Raw genomic sequence first — 26965 nt, 5'->3', positions numbered from 1 at the left:
TAATGGTTGATCATCAACAAGTTTTATTCTGGAGCAGTTGTCATGATTAAAATTTTCAAGTAGTGAAAATGCCATGTCAGCAGGAATACATCGTATCTTCAAATGCACAAGCTGTCCGAAACCCATCTCTTCCAGAGCAGCTTTTTGTTTGGAGTTCATTTTCTCAATGGCATCAACCAAAACTTTCACCCCTATCTTAATGACCAATTTAGGTCTTCTGATTTTACAAGTAATAGCTTTGTCACTCTTTGCTTTAGCCTGTTTCTTTCTGGCAGGCATTTCTGGTTTGTCGATGCATTGTGACCTCCCACGCTTTGAGGCTAAATACATACAAGATTTTTGATCAAATTCGTGAATACACACTTAATATAGCTCAAAATTATACATTAATAACTATGCCCAATACATAAATAATTACATAACTCACTCTCTGGTTTCTGCATATCATTTTTCTTTTTTGACCTTATTTCGGCAGAAGTTGTTGTTCGAAGAACATCCTGTTGATTTATTGTGCTTATTTCAGTTGTACGTGCAACACTTTGTTGCAGTCTATCTTCACGCATCTTAGACCTTTTTTCGGCTGCAGCAACTTCATGGATATGAGGAAAAAAATCAATATAGCAAAAAATCAGACACATCACACTTGTTCACAAAACACATCACTCTTATTCTGATTTCACTTCACTTTTGTTCATAAAACACTTCACTATTGTTCAGAAAACACTTCACTCTTGTTCAGAAAACGCATCATTCTTGTTTACAAAAGGCATCACTCTTGTTCAGAAAAGACTACACTCTTGTTCAGGAAAAACTTCACTATTGTTCAGAAAACACATCACTCTTGTTACAAAAACACTTCATTCTTGTTCACAAAAACACTTCACTCTTGTTCAGAAAACACTTCACTCTTGTTCACAAAAACACTTCACTCTTATTCTGATTTCAGTTCACTCTTGTTCACAAAACACTTCATTCTTGTTCAGAAAACACTTCACTCTTGTTCACAAAAACACATCACTATTATTCTGATTTCAGTTCACTCTTGTTCACAAAACACATCACTCTTGTTCAGAAAACACTTCACTCTTGTTCAGGAAACACTTCACTCTTTTTTGCAGAACAACTATAAATCTAACCATGTAAACGTAATACAAAGGCCATATGGTTTTCATAATCACTAAACATCAGTGAAACAACTATAAATCTTACTACAGAAACTACGGTTTTCATAATCACTTAACATCAGTGAAACAACTATAAATCTAAACACAGAAACTACGGTTTTCATATTCACAGCAAACGAAGATATTGTATATTAAAATTAATAAATAGTAGGAATGACTCACGGTTCGAGCCTGAGTGAAGTGAAACGGAACTTCCGGTTGTTTTTTTCTTTGTTCGTTCGAAAGCTACAAAGAATACAAATCTAAATCAGATCTAAAATAAAACCTAGAAATGATTGTTAATCAGTAGGAAACTTACTTTTCGAAAAATCCTTTTGATTTGTATCCATTTGTTTGACAAAGTAGATGATGCTGATGAGTTGAATTCGGTTTAATCGGCGACGGCGACGGCGACGGCTTGAATGCGGTTGAGTCGGCGATTCGGATTGAACAGAGGAGAACGAGAGAGACGAACTGAATCGGCGCGAATTTCTGAATGACTAACACAATTTTGGATTTAATTCGATGGTGTAATGACAATAATACCCCTGACTTGTTATTATGGAGTAAATTTGTGATTGAGGGAGCTAATATATCATCAAATTCGAAAATTACTATTAGCCATTGATTTTTTTGATCTTGTGGCTATTATTTGTTCTCTAGTTATTTGGTTAAGGGGTGTTTGCCATAGATCATGACTCTATATATATATATATATATATATATATATATAGGGAAACTATAAAAATTGATTGAGAAAAACACATACAAGTTTTAATTAGAGGAAAAATAAAAGGTTATATGATTAAAAGAATGGAGAAAACGGCGGTGGCGAGTTTGATGGTGCTAGATGTGGTGATGAATGGTTTTGTGGCGAAAACAAGTGACAGTTATGAGATGCTTCACAAGACTGAGTCTAAAGGAGAAAATGGCCATATAATGCATTTCTAAGCTACCCGGCGCTCGGAATGGGGAGTGGCTTTTACAAAAAGCCGCCATTGACAAACGAATACCATCACGATGGTGATGCCGTTAACGAGTCAGAACCTATCATCGCAACCGGAGCCGACTATAGGGAATTACTATAATCGGCTCTGGTTACTATTTATAGGGAATTTTATTGCTTACTATCAACTTTTTTTAAAATTGCCTGAAAAAAGCCAAATTAATGTAACCACTAAGAATTTTATTTCTATAATCGGCTCCGGAGTACTATTTAGATATGAATGAGTTTACTATATACTCTTTATTTTTAATTTAGAGCATCCCCATCCGTGCTCTTGCCAAAGAGCACGGATGTGGGCCCGGATCCACTTTTATTACTTTTTTACTCACTGCTCTTAGGCAAGAGCACAACACCCACATCCATGCTCTTCCGCAAGGACATGCTCAAGGGTCCCACCATTCTATTATTCAATTTAAATAAAAATATTTCCACAATATTAAAATGCATTAAAAATATCCGGAATACTATTACAAATTACAAAAAATTAAAAATTACATAATTAAAATACTAAAAATTAAAAATTACATAATTAAAATACTAAAAATTTAAAATTACATAATTAAAAGCCTAAAAAATAAAAAATACATAATTAAAGGCTAAAAAATACCCCCGTGGAAGACTATTCATCTGGCCATATCCCCAATGTTCTTCGGAGACCCCGTATCATTGCCAAATGTGAATCAAGTTACTCGGGGGTCATATTTGACCTATCGGCCAAATTGAGTTGGGCCAAAAGGGTCCACGATGAGTTGGTGGGGGGTTGAGGTGGCACAAAGGGAGCGGGGGCGGATGGAGTTGCGGCGCGAAGACAGTTGGTCGTCGCCTTCTTCCTTCCTTGCCGCCGGCGTTGGGAACTGCTTGGGCCGGCGTCGGGGCTACCCAAATTAGCTCCGGCGAGCTGGCTAGCCACCTCATCCTCGCCGGCGTCAGATAGGGATACCGACCTCGACCGTTTGCTAGAGGAGCTGGAAGAGGATGATACGCCTCCCCTATACTTCGGATGCACACGCACCTCTTGCCAAGCGCTGAGGTACTTGAACGGTTTGTAATTTATGGATTGGTAGGTCGCCAAGGCGGCACTGATGATGTCGAGCTCGCTCCTACCGCTCTCCGCCGATCGGTTTTCCTGGAGGTAATATTCCTGGAACTTTTGGATTTCTTCGTTGGCTCTGAATATGGCATTGCGCACCATACTCTCATTGCGCTTGATGGTTCCAGCCGGACGATTTTCATTGTACCGGCGAGAGACGCGCCACCAAAACCTATCCCCGCTTTGGTTCGTGCCTATCTCTGGATCTTCGAAGATAATCAAATAGGCTTTGAATAATTGATCCATCTCCGCCGGAGTGTACGGGTTGCGGACACCACGAGGAGTAGGAGTAGGAGTAGGAGTAGGAAGAGGAGGAGTTTGAGAGCCGCCGCCGCTGCTCCCTCCCGATCTGGGTTCGGGTGCCCACCCGTATCGCCCATCGGGGGCATCTTGGTCGTCCACCGGGTAAGGACGGTAGCCACTCGGAATTTGAGAACCTTGGGTTTGAGGAGGGGCCGAAAATTGCGTTTCCGGACTAGGAAATGGTTGTGAGCCGAACCATTCGTGGTTCCTACCGTGGGAGTCGGAGGGGTGATCGCCAGAGTCGGACATTTTTTTTTGTAAGTAAGAGTGAAAGATTGAGAATTGATAAGAGAAGATGAGAGAATTTAGATGAGAATTGTGTAGTGTGGTGTGAAATTTTTGGTGTGGTAGTGAGGGTATTTATAGATGAAAATATAAATTTTGGGGGAAAAAATTGAAAAATAAATTAAAAGTGGGGAGAAAACGGATATAATTTATTGGGAAGTGGGAAAATATTTTTTTTATTTAATTCGGATTTTTTAAATTAAATCCGATTTTTTTTTAAAAAAGGAAAAAACGAAAATGCCAACGGCAGGCGCCGCCACGTCAGCTGCTCAGCGGCACGGACGTGCTCGATGCATCGAGCAGCGCCGTGCCAGCGGCAAGAGCACAGCGGTGAGTAGAGGTCAGCCGCACCAGCGGCACGGACGCCGTCCTTGCCAGCGAGCACCGCTGCGGATGCTCTTAGGAGAATAAGTTTGAGGAGTTTATCAGCCAATAATGACGTATACTATAGATTATTGGCCATGTCATGTGAGAAAATATTCAATGGTGAAGACATACCATTTGGCAATATGATGTGGTATACCTACTCCATGAATTTATGACAAGTAGAGAGCCATATATGAAAATTAATAAATGTAAATTTAAATCTACTTATAATTCTAAAATATTCTATAATATTGAAATTTTTCAAAGAATTGTTAGTGTATAATTAACTGTTTCTAATATTTTAATTTTTTCTTAATAGCATTTAAAAAATACAAGATTTTTAAAAAAATTATGAAATACTATTAAATATTCTATATAACACTATAGTTAACATAATAATTTATGAATAGAATTGTTGTAATAGGATTAATATCTTCATTATAAGATCTACGTAGTCAATATTTATTAAATGAAATCTACTACCATGAATATATGAATATTCTGTTAGTTTTAGAATATCCATGTACGTGTACTATGTATATGCATGAGATGCCCATAAATTTTCAGGTATTTTTCCATATTTTAGAATTAGTATAAATTAAACTATTAATATAAATGATTGTATAGTGCATAAATTAAATAAACTAACAATTCTATTCATAACTAATTATTCTAACTATTATGTTATAAATAATAGTATTTAATATTATTTCATAATTTTTTTAAAAAATCTTGAATTTCTTATATGCTATTAAGAAAAAGTTAAATATTAAAAAGGTTAATTATACGATAAATTTTTTTGGGGAATTTTTCAGTTTTATAGAATATTTTAGAATTATGAGTAGGTTTAAATTCACATTTGTAAATTTCCATATGACTCTCCACTTGTTATATATTCATTGAGTAGACATATCATATCATATTGCCAGTAGTATCATATCACATCATATTTCCAGTAGTATGTCTTGACGACGGAATATTTTCTCCATGTCATGTATTACCTCATTTAATAATGTAATTAAATTTGTGATAATTAAGTGTATGTAATCAGCCTCTAGATATTCTTTAAGAAATAATATAGGGGTGTGTTCATAAAATAACTCTATATTTTGTTATACTAACAAATAACTATTGGCATTATATGCAGAAGTAATGCATATTTTATACTATATTTTAACATAGCAAAAATATTCATTACAGGGATAGTTCTTTTAAGCATTTATACTACTTATCCCATCTATGAAAAATGGTCCAATTTTACTTATTTTAGATTGTCCAAAAAAAATAGTCTTATTTAAAAAATGTAAACACTCTCTCATACTTACTCATCTCATCTCTATAACTTTTTCTTCCATATTTCCTACTTTATCCATTTTTTTTCTCTCTCTATATCTCTTACTTTACCTATCATTAAATATTAAAACTCGTATACTTTTCATGGACCGATGAAGTATAAAATATTCATTTTTTACTGTGTTAATTATAAAGCACCCCCATATTATATACACCCATATTGTACTAAGTTTATGTGATAAGTTTATATACATGCGACCGTGGCTAAAAGGTGGTCGGAATCTAATAGGAACTCCATACCGGATGGCTCTACCTCTAAGCCAGGCGTCCCACCGGAGATGCAAGCGGGAGAGCCTTTGAAGCCGAGACGAGGGAAGGCAAAGCGAGGCGGGCGATTCAGGCAACGACGAATGAGGCGTGCCCCGCGACATGTGCGGTACACGACATGAAGAATTGGAGCATATCTTAGTTAGTTAGTTTATTATTGTTTTTTCCTTAATTATTTGACATTTATTAGAATAGATTGAGTTAAATCTTCACGGGTCATAAAAGTCGAATCAAGCAAAGGGAATATATATATTATAGAATTGTCATAGATCAAGTCTTTGAGAATTAAAGTAATAAAAATTCACCATTTCTTCTCAACCCTAATTATCGAAAAACGCATGATCTCTTCCATCGATAGGATCTCAAATCCTATCAACTGGTGCTTCATTGAGTTACTCTTCCTCCACTACGCCCGACCCGGAGACTCCCGCCACTGCCGCACCCAAACGCGGATGGACAATCCCGCTCCATCACAACCAAACCCATAGGTTTCGACCAGGCAGGAACTGAAACTGAAACCGCCATGTTTCAATGGCGACGGAGTGTCGCGATGGATCAAGAATAATCACCAAAAACTATCGCAAACTTACCATGAAGTATGACTGGGAGAGCAAACCGATTATGCTTAAGGGAGAGGACAGGTCACCTCCCTAAATCTCGTATTGCGGTATGTTGTCGGTCATCTGTCAGGATCGTGATTCCGAGGTAGTGCCGATCAGGGACGCTCACAGATACGGGCCTGCCTCTGGCACGCCACTGGGAATATCGTATCCATATATCAGCCTCCATCAAGCCTGTAAATGTCCGGCCTTATTGCTATCCGTGTTTTCTGAAAACAGAAATCGAATGCCAGATGTCGCAAGGAGTTATTCAACAGAGCACCAGTAGTAAAAAATGACGGCACATTCTGCTTCTGCATGGATTGTATGGCCTTAGACGCGACAACCACACCGAACCACTTTCCGATCCCGATGGCAGACGAATTGCATGCAGCTCGGGTATTCACGAAGCTGGATCTCCGCTCCGGCTACCATCAAATCTGGATGCATGTTGCGAAATACATAATATCGCTTATGAACGCATGACGGGCATGCACTTTGAATTCCTCGTCTTGCCTTTAGGACTAACCAATGCTCCTTCGACCTTCCAGACAGCGATGAATAGCATTTTTCAGCCATATCTGCGATAGTTTGTCATCGTCTTCTTTGTCGACATTCTTGTCTATAGTGATAGTAATGACGATCATATCCAGGACCTCTGCACGATCCCCTTGACCCTTTAAATTGCATATGTGGGGTATGTTAATATTTTTGCTCCTCCTAATAAAACACATCCTTGGATAGCAACAATCGATCGCAGACATTGTTTTCATGTCTAGAAGCTCACACTCCGCTTGTTTCATCTTTTTGGGTTTGAATTTTAGAGGGTAGTTATCAATCTGCATCTTCCCCAGATCCGTCGAACTTCTCCATAACAATCTTTTTGTCTGATCCCTATTGTGATTTCTTCTCCTTAAACCCTAGACTCTTGATATTACTCACTCCGTCCCACTTAAGATGACACATTTTCCTTTTTAGTTTGTCCCAACTAAGATGACACATTTCCTTGTTTGGATATTTTCTCTCTCCATTTAATATACCAACCACTTTTTCTCACTCTTATTAAAATATTAATCTTTCTTTCTCTCTCTATTTTAATACTTACATACTCCAATTAAACACATTAATCAATAACTCATAAAATTCTGTGCCGGCCAAAGAATGTGTCATCATAGTCGGGACGGGGGGAGTAATTGTTAAGAATGTACGGTTAATCACAGACATAAAATAAGTGACCACGTGGATACAAAGCTATGATTTCACTATATAAGTTTTTGATGCAATTTGCTATGAGAGAACAGTACTATATAATACTCCCTCCGTCCTGAAAAGTATGAACATTATGGAAAATGTGTTTTTTAACTATTCCAAAATTAGAAAGTTCATACTTTTCAGAAACGGACTAATAAAGAAATAGTTCATATTTTTCATGGACAGAGGGAGTATCAAAAGGTTCGAAATTCAAAGTGAAATTTTGGAATAAGAAAGGGAGAAATAAGAAAGAAATACTCCCTCCGTCCCACTCTAAGTGGAGCATTTCTATTTCAGCACAAGATTTTATGTAATTTTGTTTTGTGAGTTAAATAAAGAGAATAAAGTAAGAGTGGGGAAAAAGTAGAGGGAATGAATATTAGTTTTGTTTTACTCCACGAGATTTCTATTAGTTTTGTTACCGAAAGTAGCTCATTTTTTCAATTAATTAAGTGTGAATTATTTTAATTAAAAAAATACACATATAAACCATCTAATTTATATGTGGAGTATTTATTTAAGTGAACTAAATTAGCAAAATTTTATTTTCTCCTATAGTTTTAATATAAGTTTCCAATCACAAGACCACCATGTCTCCAAATCACTGAAATAAATATGTACTCCATTTCATAAAAAAATAATAATAATTCAACGTGAAGAAGCGGTACGGTATACTCGGTATAAATATACACCACAAAATACCAACATATACGCAAAAAAAAAATTAAAAATATAGATAAACAATTTCTCTTTCCATAAATTTTCTTGTATTTTGTAATAAAAATACTCATAATTTTCAACACCTATAGCATCCTAGAATTTTGGTCTTCCACTAAACTTAGCAATTTTCCGTTAATAATCCAACGGTATTCATCACTATATAAAGATTTGGAATTCTCAAAATAAGTTGAAAATTAAAAAAAAAAACAGAACAAAGCTACGTAAATAAGTAGATAAAATAAATAAAACCCAACCATGGCGAAGACGCTGGTTTTAATGATGGCCGCGCTGCTTATCATCGGCGCTAATCTTCCGTCATCGTCGGCTCAAGAAGTTCCCCCAGATGTCGCGGGGCTTGAAGCTGAGGCGGGCGACAAAGCTTCCTTGGCTGCAGACGCGGGGACGGAGCCAAAAGATGGCTCGGCTCTTCCAGTTGAAGCTGGCTTGGCTACGAAACCTGAGCCAGCTCTTCCAGAAGAGCCGGCTAAGGAGGAGCCGGCCGAAAAAGATGGCTCGGCTGAGAAAGACAAAAAGGATGACAAAAAAGAATCAGATGAGAAGGAGAAGTCAGATGATAAAGAGAAAGACAAAGAGAAAGACAAAGACAAAGACAAAGACGAAGGTGAGAAAAAGAAGAAAAAGAAGTGTGACAAAAAAGATAAAAAGAAGTCTGATGACAAGGACGAAGACAAGGACGAGAAAAAGGACAAAAAGAAAGATAAGGACGAGAAGAAGGGCAAAGAGAAGTCAGATGACAAAGACAAGGACGAGAAGAAGGATAAAGATAACGACGAGAAGAAAGATAAAGAGAAGAAGGATAAAGACAAAGATGAGAAGAAGGACAAAGAGAAGTCGGGTGATAAAGGGAAAGATGAGAAAAAGGACAAAGAGAAGTCGGGTGACAAAGACAAAGATGAGAAGAAGGACAAAGAGAAGTCCCCTGAGAAAGATGAGTCGGCGAAAAATAAGGCACCAGTGGGGCGGCGGCTGTTGTCGGACGTCGGGAACACCGTTGATGGGATGGAGAACGGAGCTAACCGTATGAAGGATAAGGTTTCCGGCTATTTTTGATTGAGTTATTCAATTTGTGTAATAAAATGTCTTTAGCTATTAAGGTTGATTTTTTTTTTCTTTTTAGGTAGTGATTGGTCTATATCCCTTCCTTGCAACTCATCTTATTGTGTGAAATTATTACACAATAATGATGATAGTTTTTTTTTATTAAACAATAATGTGGTTAGTTTGGCAATATGAAATTTTCTTTGTTGTTTAGGATTTAATAATAAATTAAAATTCAAATATTTGAGATGGTGGAAGTAGTTAGATGCATGATTTATGGTATTAGAATTACTACATATTTGAAACTGAGTGTTTAGTGTAGAACAAATATAACAACAAAAACTTCTCACACTTAGTTCAGGCACTGAGCTAAGTGGGAGAAGACACAGATTAACAGACACTAACAGAACATGGATAAAACAAAAATTCAAAACAGAACATCCATGCAACGCAAAACATATATCCCAAACACATAGAGTCAGAAACACATATTAACCACACAAACTTCTCACACTTAGGCCGAGTAATGGCCTAAGTGGGAGACTACACAGAAACAAAACATGAACAGACATAACATGCATATGACTCAACCACAAATAAAAACTAAAACATAAACTTAAAATTACTTGGTTTATAAGGGGGGTTCAATTCTGACTCTGGTCCCCTTGGGAGCTAGGATTCTGGGACACTTGCTTCGGGAGGGCGGTCTTCACTTTCTTTGGAACCGATGGTGTAGGTTCCTCTGCTTCATTCACTGCTAGCTTTGGTATGGTTTTCTTCACTGACACGACTGTTGTGGGCTCGGTGATCATCTCCTTCCTCTTCTTAGATGGGGTAGCAGTAGGATTAACTGGCACTTGCTCACTGGAGGGTTTTCCTAGGGCTGAGGGTCTGATCTCTCCACTAGACTAGGAGGAATAAACTGCTGGGCCTGCGAATTCCTCTGTTCGACTAAGGCAACCATCCGCATCATCAGGGTAAGGGCCTCAGTCATCTTCTCTGTATGCGCCTCCAGTGATTCCTTCAGTCCCAGTACGACAGATGTTATCGTGCCCATTCCGCCCCTGATTTCTCCGATCTCGCTCCTAACATCCCCCATCTCCTTTCGTCATTCCACCGTCGCAGCATTTGTCACTCCACCGTCTTCTATTTTCACAGTAGCCTCGGTCTTCCCCACTCCATAAAAGAAGACCTCTCGATTCACCATGTGCAGAAGACCCTTGTTGTAGAAAAAGTCGAGGTTGAACTGCTCTGGAGAATCGCACATTCCAAGGGTAGACACCGATTTCACTATCTTCATAATTACATTCCTCTGGAGATAGGCGCCATGGAGGTGACAAGTGTAGAGGTGGCGGGATGTGTGGGTAGTCATCAGGTGGCAAGCTTGGGCTATCCAGTATCTGAGGTGGAACTTCACACTCTTCAGCATACACCATATGAAGTAGAGTTCTGGTGTAGTGATGGTGGAGCTTACTTGACCCATGAGGTTATATCCGATAAAGATCTGGGCGAAGCAGAGGAGGTGGTTGGTGATGTGGACTCCATTTGAGAGGCTTGTCTTGAAGTTCCCACCACGCTTGTGGGTGATGAGCTCCCAAGCCTTCTCAGTTTAAATCCAGGGGTTTTCCTCGGGGGTCCGATTACCCTCTCATTCCAGATACCTTCTTCATCATCCTCCAGGGTAAACAACCCCATTCGCAACGACCATTCCCGGATTCTCATTGTTATCTCCTCATTAAAAAGGCGAAAGGTGATTGAGTCGGCGTCTGGGTCCATGGTGGACTTAAACTTGTATGACGTGAAGAACTCCTTGGCCAAAGCAATCGGCACCGCCGTTGTGCTATGGCCCAGCAACCATTCGAACCCGATGGCGCTGATATAGGAGAGGAATTCCTCCTCCGACTCAATCTCCTGGAGCGACTCAGGGTGGTAGCACTTTCCCGACTTGGCTAATTTTCGCTTCGCCCGTCGCTCCTCGTATGTTAGAGCCTTCTTGGGATCATCGAAATGGGCCATGGCCTCTAATAGCTTCCTTGTCACCAGCACTTCTGTCATCTCGTAGATGGACTCCTCAGGCGAGTTAGCATCCGCTTCTTCCTCTTCCTCGCTGTTCTCATTGAGACTCTCTAATGGCTTGGCAAACGACACACGGATGGGCTTTGGGGTAGGTTCATTGATCTCCACGGTGGAGGAAGCTTGCATGTGTTTCTTAGTCAGGGGCTTAGCCTCCTGCTTTCCTTTGCGCTTAAGCTCAACAGCAAAGTGCTTCTCTACGGCCTCAGCAGAGTCCTCCTCTTCCTTCTCTGGAGTCTCCTGGGCCTCAGGGATGTCCTCCCCTGTTTCTACCTCGCCATCCGAGGTGCCGAATTGCAACTTCCTTGGCCTTGTAGCCACCACTAATTCATCCACCTGCCTGCTCCGGCGGGTGTTCCTCCTCGTCGTTCTCTCATCTACCGGTGTTTCCTCACCATCCAGTCCATCCTCCAAATCCACAATCTCTTTCAACCCTTTCTCTCTTGGGTTCATTCACACTCTAATCAACAGGTTCCTCGTTCTCAACATTCTCACCATTGTCCTCACCGACGATCTCTTCCTCATTCTCAACTGTACGCGTATCCACAGGGATTTCTCCCTCAACATCAGTAGGGATTTCTCCCTTAACAACCTCCTCACTACCCTAACCAGACTCTACATTTTCCCTTTCATTACCAGCAACATCCTGTTCATCAACCTCCCCTCTCTCTCTACCCTCCCCAGTACCTTCAGCATCATCTCCTTTATCAGTAGGGCCTCTTCTGAATACTGCAAAGTTTGCAGAACTCATGGAGAAATTCATACGGGCACTTAATCTTTCGCCCGTAGAAATTCGGCATCACGGCCAACATGTTAGTTTTGATATCAACCGCCTGTCGGGCTGGGGTAATAACAATGGCTTGGGATGGTTCGCCATTCAGATGGACGTTGAGTGAGCCAATCTCGGGGTCGTTATCTTGTTCAACCGCCATGATAACACCTTAGTCTCTTCCTGAGTCTGAAGATGACTCTACTTCTTCTTTGATTGGTGAGGTTGGGTCTTCGTCACTTTCCGAACTCAACTGGACTGGATCTCCTATTGTTAACCCTGGCCTGGTGGTGACAGGGGATACTGCTTCCTTGACCTGCCAACTAGTTTGGGCGTCTCTCCAACCGGGTGAGTTGTTCCAATGTCCAAACCTTGAGCCTCTGCTCATAAACAGAAAAGAAAAGGAAAAACAAACAAATCAAAACTATATACACCAAAACCTCTAAAGTGCGTCAGAAAAGAGCGTTTGCAATTGATGTATCACATAAACAACGCCACTCATCCCCGGCAACGGCGCCATTTGAAGTGCGTCAGAAAAGAGCGTTTGCAATTGATGTATCACAATCCTACAGGGACTAGGAGATCGTGGAATCTTCAGAATTCGGTCATTGGACACAATATTTCCGCTTCAAAGATCTCAACTCACTATACTATTGGCTAGTATAGGGAAGTAAATGATCTATCTCACGAGGACGGATGAGTTAGCATGTATTCAGAGGGTTTTGGAAAGGGTTTGGCTGAAGCCACGCAACAAGTGGGTTGAGAATTTAAACTATTGGACTTGAGAAATTAAAGCTAAACTACTCTATCTACTGGGTCCAGGAAATGGGTTCACATGACACATGCATGATTCAAAATGAAAAATCAATTTGAGAAACAAAAATTCAAACAAACTGGTGTTAGACTGACCTTCCTAAAATGGCCCAACAAACTAGGGCAAAAAGTGGGGACCAAATTTCCCCAAGTGTCCAGGTTCTGGAAAAACTGCAGAAAGCACAAAAGACAAGCAGAAAGCACAAACATTAGCAGATTTGATCCTAACTACCAACAAACTTCATCTTCTCCATGAATCAAACGGGAATAACAGAGCATAAATCACCTTGAGAAGAGAGCACATTCCAGATCTGAGTTTAAACATGAAATTAGAGACTAAATCGACAGATCTAAACTACTGGGCCTAGCTAAACTTGCACAAACCGAACCGGCCCGGCGGTTAACCGCCGGTTCGGGCCCGTCGGTTCATGAACCGGAACCGGCGGTTTGAGCCTTCCGGCAGGTTGCCGGTTAACACGGGCCGGTTCAGGGTCGGCGAAATCATGAACGGTGAACCGGCGGTTCGGCGGTTTGAATCGCCGGTTCAACGGTTCAAACGACTAACTCCGGGGTAGGTTCGTAGGGTTTCAGAGTAAGGAGCAGAAAAACCGGCGGTTTCTGACGAAAATCACCGGTTTATGATGAAAACCGGCGGTTCAAACCAGTTTCCAGGTTGCGGCGCATAGGCATGCTAAACAGTCAGAAACCGGAGGTTTTGTATCGGAAAACTGTGGACTAAACCGCCTGTTTTGTGGTTGAACCGCCGGTTCAGGCGGTAAACCGCCGATTCGGCCGAAATTTTAAATTTGAATTTTTTTTTATTTCTTCCAATTTTACTCCTATAAATACCCCACTTCCCATTCATTTCTCCTCACCCCATTCTTGTGTTATAAAGAATTTCTCTTCTCAATCTCAATTTCTCTATTCTCTCCTCATTCTGTTGAATTGCTCAAGTTGTTTACAAGTTTCTACTTACTACTATATTTGTTGTTGTGCTCGTAATTCATCACTTATACTCCATACATATTCCATCCATACTACTTTCATTTATCACTATGTCTTCTTCTCGTGGTGATCGGGGCAAGGGAATTGCCCAAGATCAAAGTACTAGTCGTCCTTCAAAATCAAGGCGACCTAGTCGTCGAGAAATTATAGAAGAGGTTTCCCGAGTGGAGGCTGAACGCATGCAAGTAAGTAATGAAAAAATATTTTTCCAATTCATATTTAATAATTTCATAAAATTGAGTTCATAATTTTTTTTTGCGTTCATACTTATAAGTTATAACTTCAACTTATATAATATTTGTAGATAGAAGAAGATCATAGGACCGCCATGCTACTCGCTGAAATGCAACAAGGTGGGGGTAGGGGAGGTGGTTCCCAACAAGCTGACGAGTTCGATGTTGCTATATCGTCGGATTCGGACACCAACGAGGATAGATCTCATTCTCGTATTCCGTCTAGCACCGGCGGAATGAGGAGATGCCTCCTCCCCCTCCACCCACTAACACGACAAAAGCTTTGAAATCTGACATTTTTGTCAAACACTACAAGAAGGTCCCGGTGGTGATTCCAAGTCCTCATGATCCGACCTCTCAAGAAGAGACATCGGCGTTTCATGCTTGCTGCAACTATTGCGATAAAGTGTACAAATTTGCGAGTGGTGGAGGATATGGCACCCTCCGGCGCCATTTGGTGACGAAGCATCCGGTAGAATGCGGCACTACCTCTACCCAAACCCAACTCAACTTCCAACCCGGCGGATCGGGTTCGTCAGGTACGCCTCTATTTAAATATGATCAATTTTTTTTTCTGATGTTATGACTCGATGGGCGGCAATGAAGCACTTTCCTTTTAATGTTTATGATGACAAAAAATTTGAGGTTACTATGCAAAGTGGTTTGAACGTAGCAATCAAGAGAATTGGTAGAATGACCGTGCAACGATCTACCGTTCGGCAATGTTTGGAGAAAAAGGTATAATTATCACGTTATTTAGTCAACTTGGGCCACAGAGTGAACATTTGCTCCGATGTGTGGACGGATTGTTTTAACCGTCATTCATACATGGGCATTACGGTTCACTTTGTGGACAATAGTTGGACTTTAAACAGACGTTTAATAGGTTTTAGAGAATTTGAAACTCCACACACTGCATCCGAAATTGCTTCTTTGATTATACAAGTTTTAAATGAGTTTCAATTATGCAACAAGATATTTTCTATCGGTTTTGATAATGCAACTGCCAACACCGCAAGTATTGGCGATTTGGTTGCGGATTGTACACCGGTAATTGGAGGTAAGTATTTTTATCAACGATGCATTTGTCATATTTTAAATTTATGTGTACAAGATGCTCTTGAATTACGGCAAAAGCATGTTTCTCCTATTAGAACTGCAGTTAGATTAATCCATCAAAAGCCACCTATTGGCAAAGCATGGAAGAAATATTACCATCAAAAGAATGTCAGGTATACGAATTTTACTATAGATGTGTCTCATAGATGGAATTCGACATATGATTGTCTGAATTCTACTTTGACACATAAAGATGCTTTATGTGATTTTTATAGAACCTATCCCGTTCATGATTTATATCTTTCGCATAGTTGTTGTGAACACAGTGTGGCTTTATTTAAATTGTTTAATTTTTTTAAAAATGCCACTGTTGAATTGTCGGGTGTTTATTACTGCACTGCTGTTCGTGTTTTTGAGCATTGCATGTACATATCCCTTGGTTTTAAAACTGCAATGAAAAATGCTTCCTCTTCCCCTGAGCTAATGTGTGTCTTATATTACATGATTGAAAAATGGCTCAAGTATTTCAGTGAGATTCCAACCGTGTTTTTGATTGCAAAGGTATTAGATCCTAAATGGAAATTAACCGGTACCTCTAGGATTTTGGAGTTTTATTATAACAATTTGAGTTCAATTGATCTTGGCCCCCTTCAAGCAATCCAATCCGATACCAGTGACGAATTTGGAGTAGACCTCTCAGAAACCTTTCTAATAACCCTCCCGGACAGGTCCATTGTCTAACAAACCTTCGAGTATAACTTGCGCGCTCTCTACACCGAATATGAAACTAAGTATAACAACACCCACCAAGTCAGAAGACCCCCCCTCCTCCACAACATAACTATGGCTTTGCATTTCAAGCCGATTATGATGACCTCGACGCCGCGTCCTAACTAGCCGACCTATACAGCTACAGCACCGGTGGAAGGACCTCAGGTATGGTAAGTGAATTGGATTTATATTTCGATTCACTCTTTTTATTTGGTGATGAAGGTCCTACTCCTCCCGCCCAAATCGGCGTCCTCGATTGGTGGGGAACCCACGAGAAAGATTTTCCCATCCTTGCGTCAATGGCCAAGGAGATTTTCTCTGTTCCGGCTTCCTCTGTCGTCGTCGAGTCCGCTTTTAGTGTTGGCTCGCGTGTGTTGGATGAATCAAGAAGTAAGCTCTCGACGAAAAATATGGAAGCCGTGATGTAACTTGATGATTGGGCCAAAGCCGACGTCAGAGAACAAGAAAATGATTGGGATGATCGTCAGGAGGGATCACAAGATGAATTCACCGGGGATGAATCGTAGGCCAACCGTCAACTGCCGCCGGCCAAGCCAAATAGGTAAGTAAGGTAAGAGAACTACATGGGCTTTGATTCCCTAATGCAAATGAGCATTGGGGATACGTAGACAACTCAACTTAAATTTTAAATTTAAGTTGAGTTCAAGTCCTTTTTCCCTTATTTCTTTTTTTCCCTTTTGTTCCAACTTTAAAAATATGCAAATACAATTAAATAATTATATTTGTATATACTCTAGTCGATGAAGTAGATTTCTCTATACGGCTAAATCAGGGAAACTTTTGACAATTCAACTATAATTGTTGATTGTTAGACTAAAGTCAACATTTAAAGTTGAATTGCTAAAGGTGTCCTTAATTTAGTTATGTAGAAAGATCTCCTTCGCCGATTAAGAGTATATATATACTTATAAGTTTTTTTATATGAACTTCTACGTCTTTTTATCATTTGTAATTAGCTTCGTTGTTGACTAGTAGTCTCGTTTGTATTTAAATTTTTGTTTAAGACTTCAAGACTTCAAGGTTTTTTCGATTTGTAATTGTTGTAAATGTGTAATTTCAATAAAATTACAACTTTCATCGTATTTTTTTGAATTTTATTTACGCACATTTCATACATAAACAAATCAAATTAATGCAAAAAAAAATTGCCAAACCGCCGAACCGGCCCCGAACCGGCGGTTCATGCCGAAAACCGGCTGTTTTGAACCGCCGGTTTTTTAAACCGGAACCGGAACCGGAACCGAAACCTTCGGGACCCTTGACGGGCCGGTTCCGATTCATGCCTATCTTGAACCGTGAACCGGCGGTTCCGAACCGTTGTGCATGCCTGGGCCTAGCAGATGCGAGAACAAACAGTAAACAACCATAATCATGCAGAATTTAAACAGCAAACTCCAGATCCACCACGATTCTCCAAAATCCCAACGTCTCCATAATCAAATCCAACAATTCCAACAACAAACCAACAAATCCCAACTCCAAACAAACATCAACTTCACGAGATCCAACAAAAACCAACAAAAACTTCCATAATATATAAAACTAAGCTTGATTCCAGAAATCCAAGTCAAAAACAGAAATTACAAAATAAAAACCAACGAGTACTTAAAATGGAAAGAGAACTAGACAAGCAAATGTAAATATTATTTCTTCGCCTTCGCAAGGCGGTGTTACACAGCAGCAAAACAAACTAGAACCGACACGGTAGCCGGAAATCACCACATCTCCAAGTGCGCAGCAACTAAAATGTGTTTCTGAAGTGTGTAGCTAAGTGAGTGCCCCATCCTTCTTCAATGTTGAGCTCTTTATATAGGTAAGGTTCTGATCCCTAGGGCATCTTCTTGGTGAATTGACGCTTGTGTCCTGAATAGGATCTTTTTAAAGTCTGCTCTTGCTCCATTCTGCTCGTGTCGCCAACTTCCTGATTCTCCTAGGTCCGAGCGATGACTCCTGATATTTCACTTCAAAATTCATCTCTTTTGCATCTGCCAGGTCAATTAGCACAAACTCCTGGGTCCGGCAGATTTATTACGCACTTGAACTTAGAAACATACATTAGTGCACCGAAAACACAGAATTTAGATCTAAAACCAATGCATGAAACGAGTCTTATCAGAGGACTGTACACTTATTTGGTATTTTTTTACTCATACCTTGTAAACCTTATTATACATTTATATTACTCCCTCTGACCCTGAAATTTTGTCACATTTTCCATTTTCGTCCGTCCCACATAATTTGTCACATTTCACTTTTTACTATTTTTGGTAGTAGACCACACATTCCACTAACTTATTCCCACTCACATTTTATTATAAAACTAATACTTTAAAAGTAGGACCCACATCCTACCAACTTTTTCAACTCACTTTCCATTACATTTCTTAAAACCCGTGTCTGGTCAAACTGTGACAAAATTTGGGGGACGGAGGGAGTAGTATAATTTAGGACTGACATTTTTTTTGGCACGACACGATAATTCGCACGAAAATAATGAGTTTGGCTCAAACATTATTACTTAATAGGTTTGTGTCCTTATTGAGTTGACCCTTTAAGAACCCGACATTTTCATTATCTTTATTACTCCATATGTTCTAAAAAAATAGACTAGTTTTACCATTTTGGGACATTTCCCAAATTTAGACCAAGTCTAAATATAGATAGTTTTCAACAAATAATAATCTTACACATCATTATAATGTGGATCTCATAATCCACCAACATTCCTTTCACTACCTTTTTCCTCTCATCTCTAATTTAGACCATGTCATTTACAAGTTTATCTATTTTTTGAGTACGGAGAAAATACTATTTTTTTAAAAAATAGATTTTTTGTTTTAGTTATTTAATTTCTTATAAATCGGGTTTATATCGTGTAAAATATATTATTATTGTGTAAATCAAGTTTAAAAATTAGGTTAATCTTGTGATACTATGCTTAATCGTGTAATATCAGGTTTTAATAGTGTAATATTAGGTTCCGGTCGTTATCGTGTCGACTCATATTATATCGTGTCATCAAGGGATCCGGGTCATGTTCGGGTTTGAAGGTAGCAGGTCGGGTTCGTGTTTGGATTGACAATTTTCTTAATATATTGCGTTTGATTATACCTTATTGTGTTGGGTCAATATCAAATTAACCCAATAACAACCCGATCTGCATGACCAACCACTCGTAGTATAATTAAAGCATTTTGTTTGATTCATTCTACAAAACATCTCTATTCCATTTTTCATGATTTTAATTTCATCTATGATGGACTATAATAGTGTCATTGATTGATTAATTTCAATTTCGGTGCCAATCCATTTTCCTATTTAATTCCGTGGACATAATAAATAAATAAAAATAACACAACTCCTCACAAAAAAATACTAGTAATAAATGAAACTCAGAGAGACTTTCGGATCAACGCAAATTGAAATGAATGGTCCTCCCCAAAAATACAAACATGCGTCTTAACCACAATCCTTTCTCCTATATAAAGCCATGAGATTATTAAACATAAAATAAATCAAGAAAACGGTGCAATTTCAAGAGAAAAAAAATCATCTTTACACATTAATTCAAATTTCCATTCAACGAAAAAAGTTGCTAGCATGGCCAAGACTGCAGCATTGATGTTGGTTGCATTATTCGCCATGAGCGCTCTTTTTTCGGCGTCTGAATCCGCCACTGCCATAGACTATAGTGATCTCATAGCTAGGTCCATTCCGGCTGGCCCAGGCCCAATAGACGGCGTCATGAGGCCTTGCCTAGCAATTCAACAATGCCGCGGTGGCAATCGGAAGCTCTTGAGTGATTCGGAGATGTCCTTTTCCGTGGCGGTGCAGGCGACCGAGAAAAAAGCTCAGGATTTGAAGACAAAGTTTATCAGCCTTTTCCATTATTGATTGATTTTATCTCTTGAAAAATTAAGCACGAACCATATTATGGTTTGTTTTCTTCATTTGATGATTTAAAAAAAAAACGTTTCATCTGTAATTGTTATAGATCGTTTCGTGTAACATTATTGCGCGAGGGGATCATTTATGAATAAAGAAGATCGAAATATTTCCTTTTATTTGTTACCGAGTTGAATTCAGGCTTTATTTGTCAAGGAGTTGAATTACTTTTTTTAAAGGAATTAAAAAAGAATATACTATTAAAAAAAGGATATTTTATAAGGGTACATTTATACTGCATACCACAGGTATAAAATAATTAATTGTAAATTTTTTTTACTTCGATTTAGTATGATTTAAGATTATTCTTACAAATTGACCCGAACTTTGATTTTTTAGTTACAATAACCTTTGTTCATTTTATAGCATGACCGAAAATTTAGGCTTGTCAACACAAATAAAACGCATGCATTCGACTATGCCATGCATTAGAATCATTAACAATATCAATTTGTCAGGTTTGTTATTCTATTTTGTTCTAAGTTAGTTTAATCAAATTTTTTTTGGACTGTGCCGACCTGAATAAAGAATTTACTATTTTAGCAAAAATTAACTCTTTTTATCCTCTTAGTTTATGTTCCCTACATCCCATAATAAGAATCACATTTTGCCATTTCGGTTCGTCCCATAATAAGAGTCACATTTCACTTCTACCATAAATGGTAAGTAAGTCATACATTCCGCTAACTCACTTCACTCAGATTCTATTATAAAATCAATATAAAAATATGGATCACATATTCCACTAACTTTTCCAACTCATTATTCTTTACATATCTTAAAACTCATGTCCACATCAAATGTGACTATTACTGTGGGACGGAGAGAATATTATTTTCTATTTTATTTTCTCTTCAACTAACTAATTTATTATTTCTCTGACTTTAATTTTTTTTTTTGGATTTTTTTTTTACATTGTATTCTCTTTCCACCTAATTCGTTAAACATCATTTGTTAAGTTCCGTGTCAAAATAAGTGTCTAGCTTGGGATAAAGTGAATATATAATGTTAAATGCCAAATAAACTTTTATGATATATATCACTTGACTTAATTCTAATTCAAGGTATAGAGTGACAACAAATATAGTATACTAGGGATGTTCTATTTCGCAGATAAAATAATACTTAAGATGGAGTTATAATTCAGGATTAAGTGTGTGATTATTTTAGTTGGAGGGGTGACTATGACTAAATTATCATATGATTATCCATCTAGAATTGAGTTGTGAGATTCAGTCTCAAGAACCAAACACACTACATATTTAATCCCGAGATACAATCTTAAAAATCGAACATCTCCTCGTGCTACTTAAGTTATAGTCTTTGTGATTATTGTACATTTTCATGAGAACAACCTTGTGATGAATTAAAATCTGGATTGATTAAATGAAAGAGAAGCATCTTATACATTAATTCTAGTTCATTTTCACCTAATACTACGATATTCTCATTATTGATTATTACTCCTACTCAAAATCTAATTAATTTGCTAACTCGTTGGTTTCATCTATCAACCGCACCAATAACCACCATGTTTAACTTTTCTTTTTCATTGCTCTTCGAATTTCTCCAGTTGCCCTTTTTTTAATGCGATATACTGGGCTTATGTATGATTCCAGATTTGAACTATTTAGTGTAGTAAGTTTTTCTACCGAAAGTAGCTCATTTTTTCAATTAATTAAGTGTGAATTATTTTAATTAAAAAAATACACATATAAACCATCTGATTTATATGTGGAGTAGTTATTTAAGTGAACTAAATTAGCAAAATTTTATTTTCTCCTATAGTTTTAATATAAGTTTCCAATCACAAGACCACCATGCCTCCAAATCACTGAAATAAATATGTACTCCATTTCATAAAAAAATAATAATAATTCAACGTGAAGAAGCGGTACGGTATACTCGGTATAAATCAATGTTTTAAAAACCGAACCGGCAAGCGAACCGGCGTCATTACTGGTTCACTGGTTCAACCGGTTCACTGGTCGAACCATTGGTTGAACCGGAATACTGTTTATATATATATATATTTATATATATATATATATATATATATATATATATATAGGGATGTATTCATTTCCTTTTCCTATATTTCCTCATTTTTCCTTCTTAATATCAGCCATTAGATTAGAGAAATGGACGGTCAAGATCAACAATGGGTAATTAATCCCGTGTTGCATTATTTGTCCTATTTTGTGCATTATGAGGGTACAATAGTAATCTAATAATGGCTGGAAACCGCTACGAATAATGCACCACATGGTAACGAGTAATGCATATAATTGCCTATATAATGCACAATTTGTGAACTGCAATGCATACGAATAAGATGTACCATGTTATGATGTTTGACACACGTTTCTTGTTTCCCCTAAGGGTTTAATAAGCTTAGGGGCTAGGGGATAGTACGTACGCATTAATAACAAATTATAAAACGATACGAATAATTCACCAACTTGTCACGAGTAATGGATGTTATTAACTATATAATGCACAATATGTGAACTGCAATGCATACGAATAAGATGTACCATGTTATGATGTTTGACACACGTTTCTTGTTTCCCCTAAGGGTTTAATAAACTTAGGGGCTAGGGTATAGTACGTAGACACGTATGTAATCTTCACATGGTAACGAGTAATGAATATAATTGACTATATAATGCACAATTTGTGAACTGCAATTCATACGAACAAGATGTGTTGTGTTATGATGTTTCACACATGTGTCTTGTTTCCCCTAAGGGTTTAATAAGCTTAGGGGCTAGGGTATAATACGTACGCATTAATAATAAATTGTAAACCGCTACGAATAATGCACCACATGGTAACGAGTAATGCATATAATTGACTATATAATGCACAATTTGTGAACTGCAATGCATACGAACAAGATGTGCTGTGTTATTATGTTTGACACACGTTTCTTGTTTCCCCTAAGGGTTTAATAAGCTTAGGGGTTAGGGTATAGTACGTACACATTACTAAATGCACGTATGTAATCTTCACTGCGATGATTAACCCATATACACAATACCTCTAATAATGCATAATATACTCAGACAATGACAATTAACAGCTACATAATGCCCTACCTAAACCAAATAATGCACATACGTATATTCCAATAACAACAATTTGTTAGTAATGTCTACGTACTATACCCTAGCCCCTAAGCTTATTAAACCCTTAGGGGAAACAAGAAACGTGTGTCAAACATCATAACATGGTACATCGTATTCGTATGCATTGCAGTTCACATATTGTGCATTATATAGTTAATAACATCCATTACTCGTGACAATTTGTTGAATTATTCGTATCGTTTTATAATTTGTTATTAATGCGTACGTACTATACCCTAGCCCCTAAGCTAATTAAACCCTTAGGGGAAACAAGAAACGTGTGTCAAACATCATAACACAGCACATCTTGTTCGTATGCATTGCAGTTCACAAATTGTGCATTATATAGTTAATTATATCCATTACTCGTTACCATGTGGTGCAGTATTCGTAGCGGTTTACAATTCATTATTAATGTGTACGTACTAAACCATAGTCCCTAAACTTATTAAACCCTTAGGAGAAATAAGGACCGTGTGCCAAACAACGAAACATTGTAGTTCACATATTGTGCATTATATAGTCAATTATATGCATTACTCGTGACCATGTGATGCATTATTCGCAGATACCAAAATGTGGCAGTTCATTTTCCGTTAAATGTCAATAATAACCCTGTAATGCATACAACCACCTTCTATAATGCAACACGGAACCAGTTTTATAGAATCAATCTGATCCGTTGATGCCTTAGATCTAACGCGTAATATTAAGAAGGAAAAAGGATCTAAGATGTGAAAAGGAGAATAACGCTCCACTATATATATATATAGATATATATTTATTTAGTAGTAAATAATAAAATTTAATTAAATATTTTATCAATAAATATTATAGTATTGTACATTTAATAGTATTATTATAGAAAACAAGTCTTGTACTAGTATATTAGAATATTTAATGACGTTAAGTTTAAATACAATAATAAATTATAATACACAATATTAAAAACTAGTATTAAACTCTATGTATAATTATAAACTCCTATATTATAAAACATTAGTGATTGTAAAAGTATAATTAAAATATAAGAAATATATTATAATTAACAATTTCTTAAAAGAATATATAAAATTAAAATGAATTATCTTAAAAGAATATAAAATTAAAAAGAATATATTTTTAGTGAATGATAGAATTTTATTAACTTTTTATCAACAAATATAATTAAATATATAAATTATACTAGTAGTAAGTTATTGTAAATAAAAAATTTAATATTTATGTATAAAAATAAATAAGTTCGTAGTATTATTTTCAAAAAGTAATGCGGCAAAATAATATTATACACAAAGATATATGAATAAACATAAATTAAAAACATATATTTAGTAAATACTCCTAGTATATAATCAAATAGTAGAAAACTTTTAATATAATTAATCACATATTCTTAATATACATATATACGTATTAAACACGGATTATTAGTTTATATTGATAAAATATTTCGTGTTTAACATATGAAAATAACTTATGTTCATATTACTACCAAGAAACCCTTGTGGTGTAGTGGTAGAATTGTAGGTAAGTTCACTAAGAGGTCTTGAGTTCGACCCCTATCAAGGCCAAAATTTTAGAATAAAATTTTGAAAACCATTTGAACCGGTTTCCGGTTCCCGGCCGGCCGGTTTCGGCGGTTCATAGTGGTTGAACTAGTCATTGGTTTTATAGTGCTAACCGGACCGGACCACCGACCGGTTCGCGGTTAAAGCGGTCGAACCGGCCGGTCCGGTCTGGTTTTTAAAACATTGAATATACACCACAAAATACCAACATTTACGCAAAAAAAAATTTAAAAATATAGATAAACAATTTCTCTTTCCATAAATTTTCTTGTATTTTGTAATAAAAAGACTCATAATTTTCAACACCTATAGCATCCTAGAATTTTGGTCTTCCACTAAACTTAGCAATTTTCCGGTCTTCCACTAAACTTAGCAATTTTCCGTTAATAATCCAACGGTATTCATCACTATATAAAGATTTGGAATTCTCAAAATAAGTTGAAAATTAAAAAAAAAACAGAACAAAGCTACGTAAATAAGTAGATAAAATAAATAAAACGCCCAACCATGGCGAAGACGCTGGTTTTAATGATGGCCGCGCTGCTTATCATCGGCGCTAATCTTCCGTCGTCGTCGGCTCAAGAAGTTCCCCCAGATGTCGCGGGGCTTGAAGCTGAGGCGGGCGACAAAGCTTCCTTGGCTGCAGACGCGGGGGCGGAACCAAAAGATGGCTCGGCTCTTCCAGTTGAAGCTGGCTTGGCTACGAAACCTGAGCCAGCTCTTCCAGAAGAGCCGGCTAAGGAGGAGCCGGCCGAAAAAGATGGCTCGGCTGAGAAAGACAAAAAGGATGACAAAGAAGAATCAAATGAGAAAGAGAAGTCAGATGATAAAGAGAAAGACAAAGAGAAAGACAAAGACAAAGAAAAAGACAAAGAGGAAGACGAAGATGAGAAAAATAAGTGTGACAAAAAAGATAAAAAGAAGTCTGATGACAAGGATGAGGACAAGGACGAGAAGAAAGATAAGGACGAGAAGAAAGACAAAGAGAAGTCAGATGACAAAGACAAGGACGAGAAGAAGGATAAAGATAAAGACGAGAAAAATGACAAAGAGAAGAAGGATAAAGACAAAGATGAGAAGAAAGACAAAGAGAAGTCGGGTGATAAAGGGAAAGATGAGAAAAATGACAAAGAGAAGAAGGATAAAGACAAAGATGAGAAGAAGGACAAAGAGAAGTCGGGTGATAAAGGGAAAGATGAGAAAAAGGACAAAGAGAAGTCAGATGACAAGGACAAAGATGAGGAAAAGGACGAAGAAAAGTCGGGTGATAAAGGGAAAGATGAGAAAAAGGACAAAGAGAAGTCAGATGACAAAGACAAAGATGAGGAAAAGGACAAAGAAAAGTCCCCTGAGAAAGATGAGTCGGCGAAAAATAAGGCACCAGTGGGGCGGCGGCTGTTGTCGGACGTCGAGGACGCCGTTGATGGGATGGAGAACGGAGCTAACAGTATGAAGGATAAGGTTTCCGGCTATTTTTGATTGAGTTATTCAATTTGTGTAATAAAATGTCTTTAGCTATTAAGGTTGATGTTTTTTTTTTCTTTTGGGGGTAGTGATTGATCTATATCCCTTCCTTGCAACTCATCTTATTGTGTGAAATTATTACACAATAATGATGATAGTTTTTTTTTATTAAACAATAATGTGGTTAGTTTGGCAATATGAAATTTTCGTTGTTGTTTAGGATTTAATAATAAATTAAAATTCAAATATTTGAGATGGTGGAAGTAGTTAGATGCATGATTTATGGTATTAGAATTACTACATATTTGGAACTGTTTTGGTTTTTTGGTATGAGTTAACGTCGGTGCACTTGCACTGATGTGAAAATACCACGTTCCATATATTTATCACTATTTTTATGATGTTTATAACCCCTAATCTGTTTTGTAATTTAATGTTTAATTTCTATTTTATGTTGGGTTTATAGTTATTTTTACGTTTTTCAAGTACTAATTGATAATTGGATTTATTATTTTATTAAATTATCTTCAATTGCATTTATTTTAGTAATGCCTTCACTATTTCTGTTAGAACCTCTAATTATACAATTAAATTTACATATTTTTAGTTTCAGTCATTTGGATTGATTATTCGATTATATTGAGGTTTGTA

General features: G+C 37.4%; 2 protein-coding genes and 1 long non-coding RNA gene across 3 annotated transcripts; 2 read left to right on the top strand and 1 right to left on the bottom strand.

Annotated features, from left to right (window-relative positions):
* Positions 1 to 550: 550 nt before the first annotated feature.
* LOC121787225 lies at positions 551 to 1530 on the bottom strand. Its single transcript, XR_006047300.1, has 3 exons — positions 1483 to 1530; positions 1347 to 1409; positions 551 to 589 (listed from the first exon to the last, which is right to left on the bottom strand). It is a non-coding gene; the product is annotated as an uncharacterized LOC121787225 (long non-coding RNA).
* Positions 1531 to 8658: 7128 nt separating this feature from the next.
* LOC121786627 (protein PXR1-like) lies at positions 8659 to 9474 on the top strand. Its single transcript, XM_042185261.1, has one exon. It carries the CDS (start codon positions 8659 to 8661, stop codon positions 9472 to 9474), a length of 816 nt encoding a protein of 271 aa, XP_042041195.1.
* Positions 9475 to 25357: 15883 nt separating this feature from the next.
* LOC121786626 (nucleolar protein 58-like) lies at positions 25358 to 26329 on the top strand. Its single transcript, XM_042185260.1, has one exon. The coding sequence runs from the start codon at positions 25358 to 25360 to the stop codon at positions 26327 to 26329; it is 972 nt and encodes a 323-aa protein (XP_042041194.1).
* Positions 26330 to 26965: the final 636 nt, after the last annotated feature.

Source organism: Salvia splendens, chromosome 22, assembly GCF_004379255.2.
Source record: "Salvia splendens isolate huo1 chromosome 22, SspV2, whole genome shotgun sequence".
NCBI lineage: Eukaryota > Viridiplantae > Streptophyta > Magnoliopsida > Lamiales > Lamiaceae > Salvia > Salvia splendens.
The sequence above is the reverse complement of the archived record's forward strand: the minus strand, read 5'-3'. Positions and strand labels throughout refer to the sequence as shown.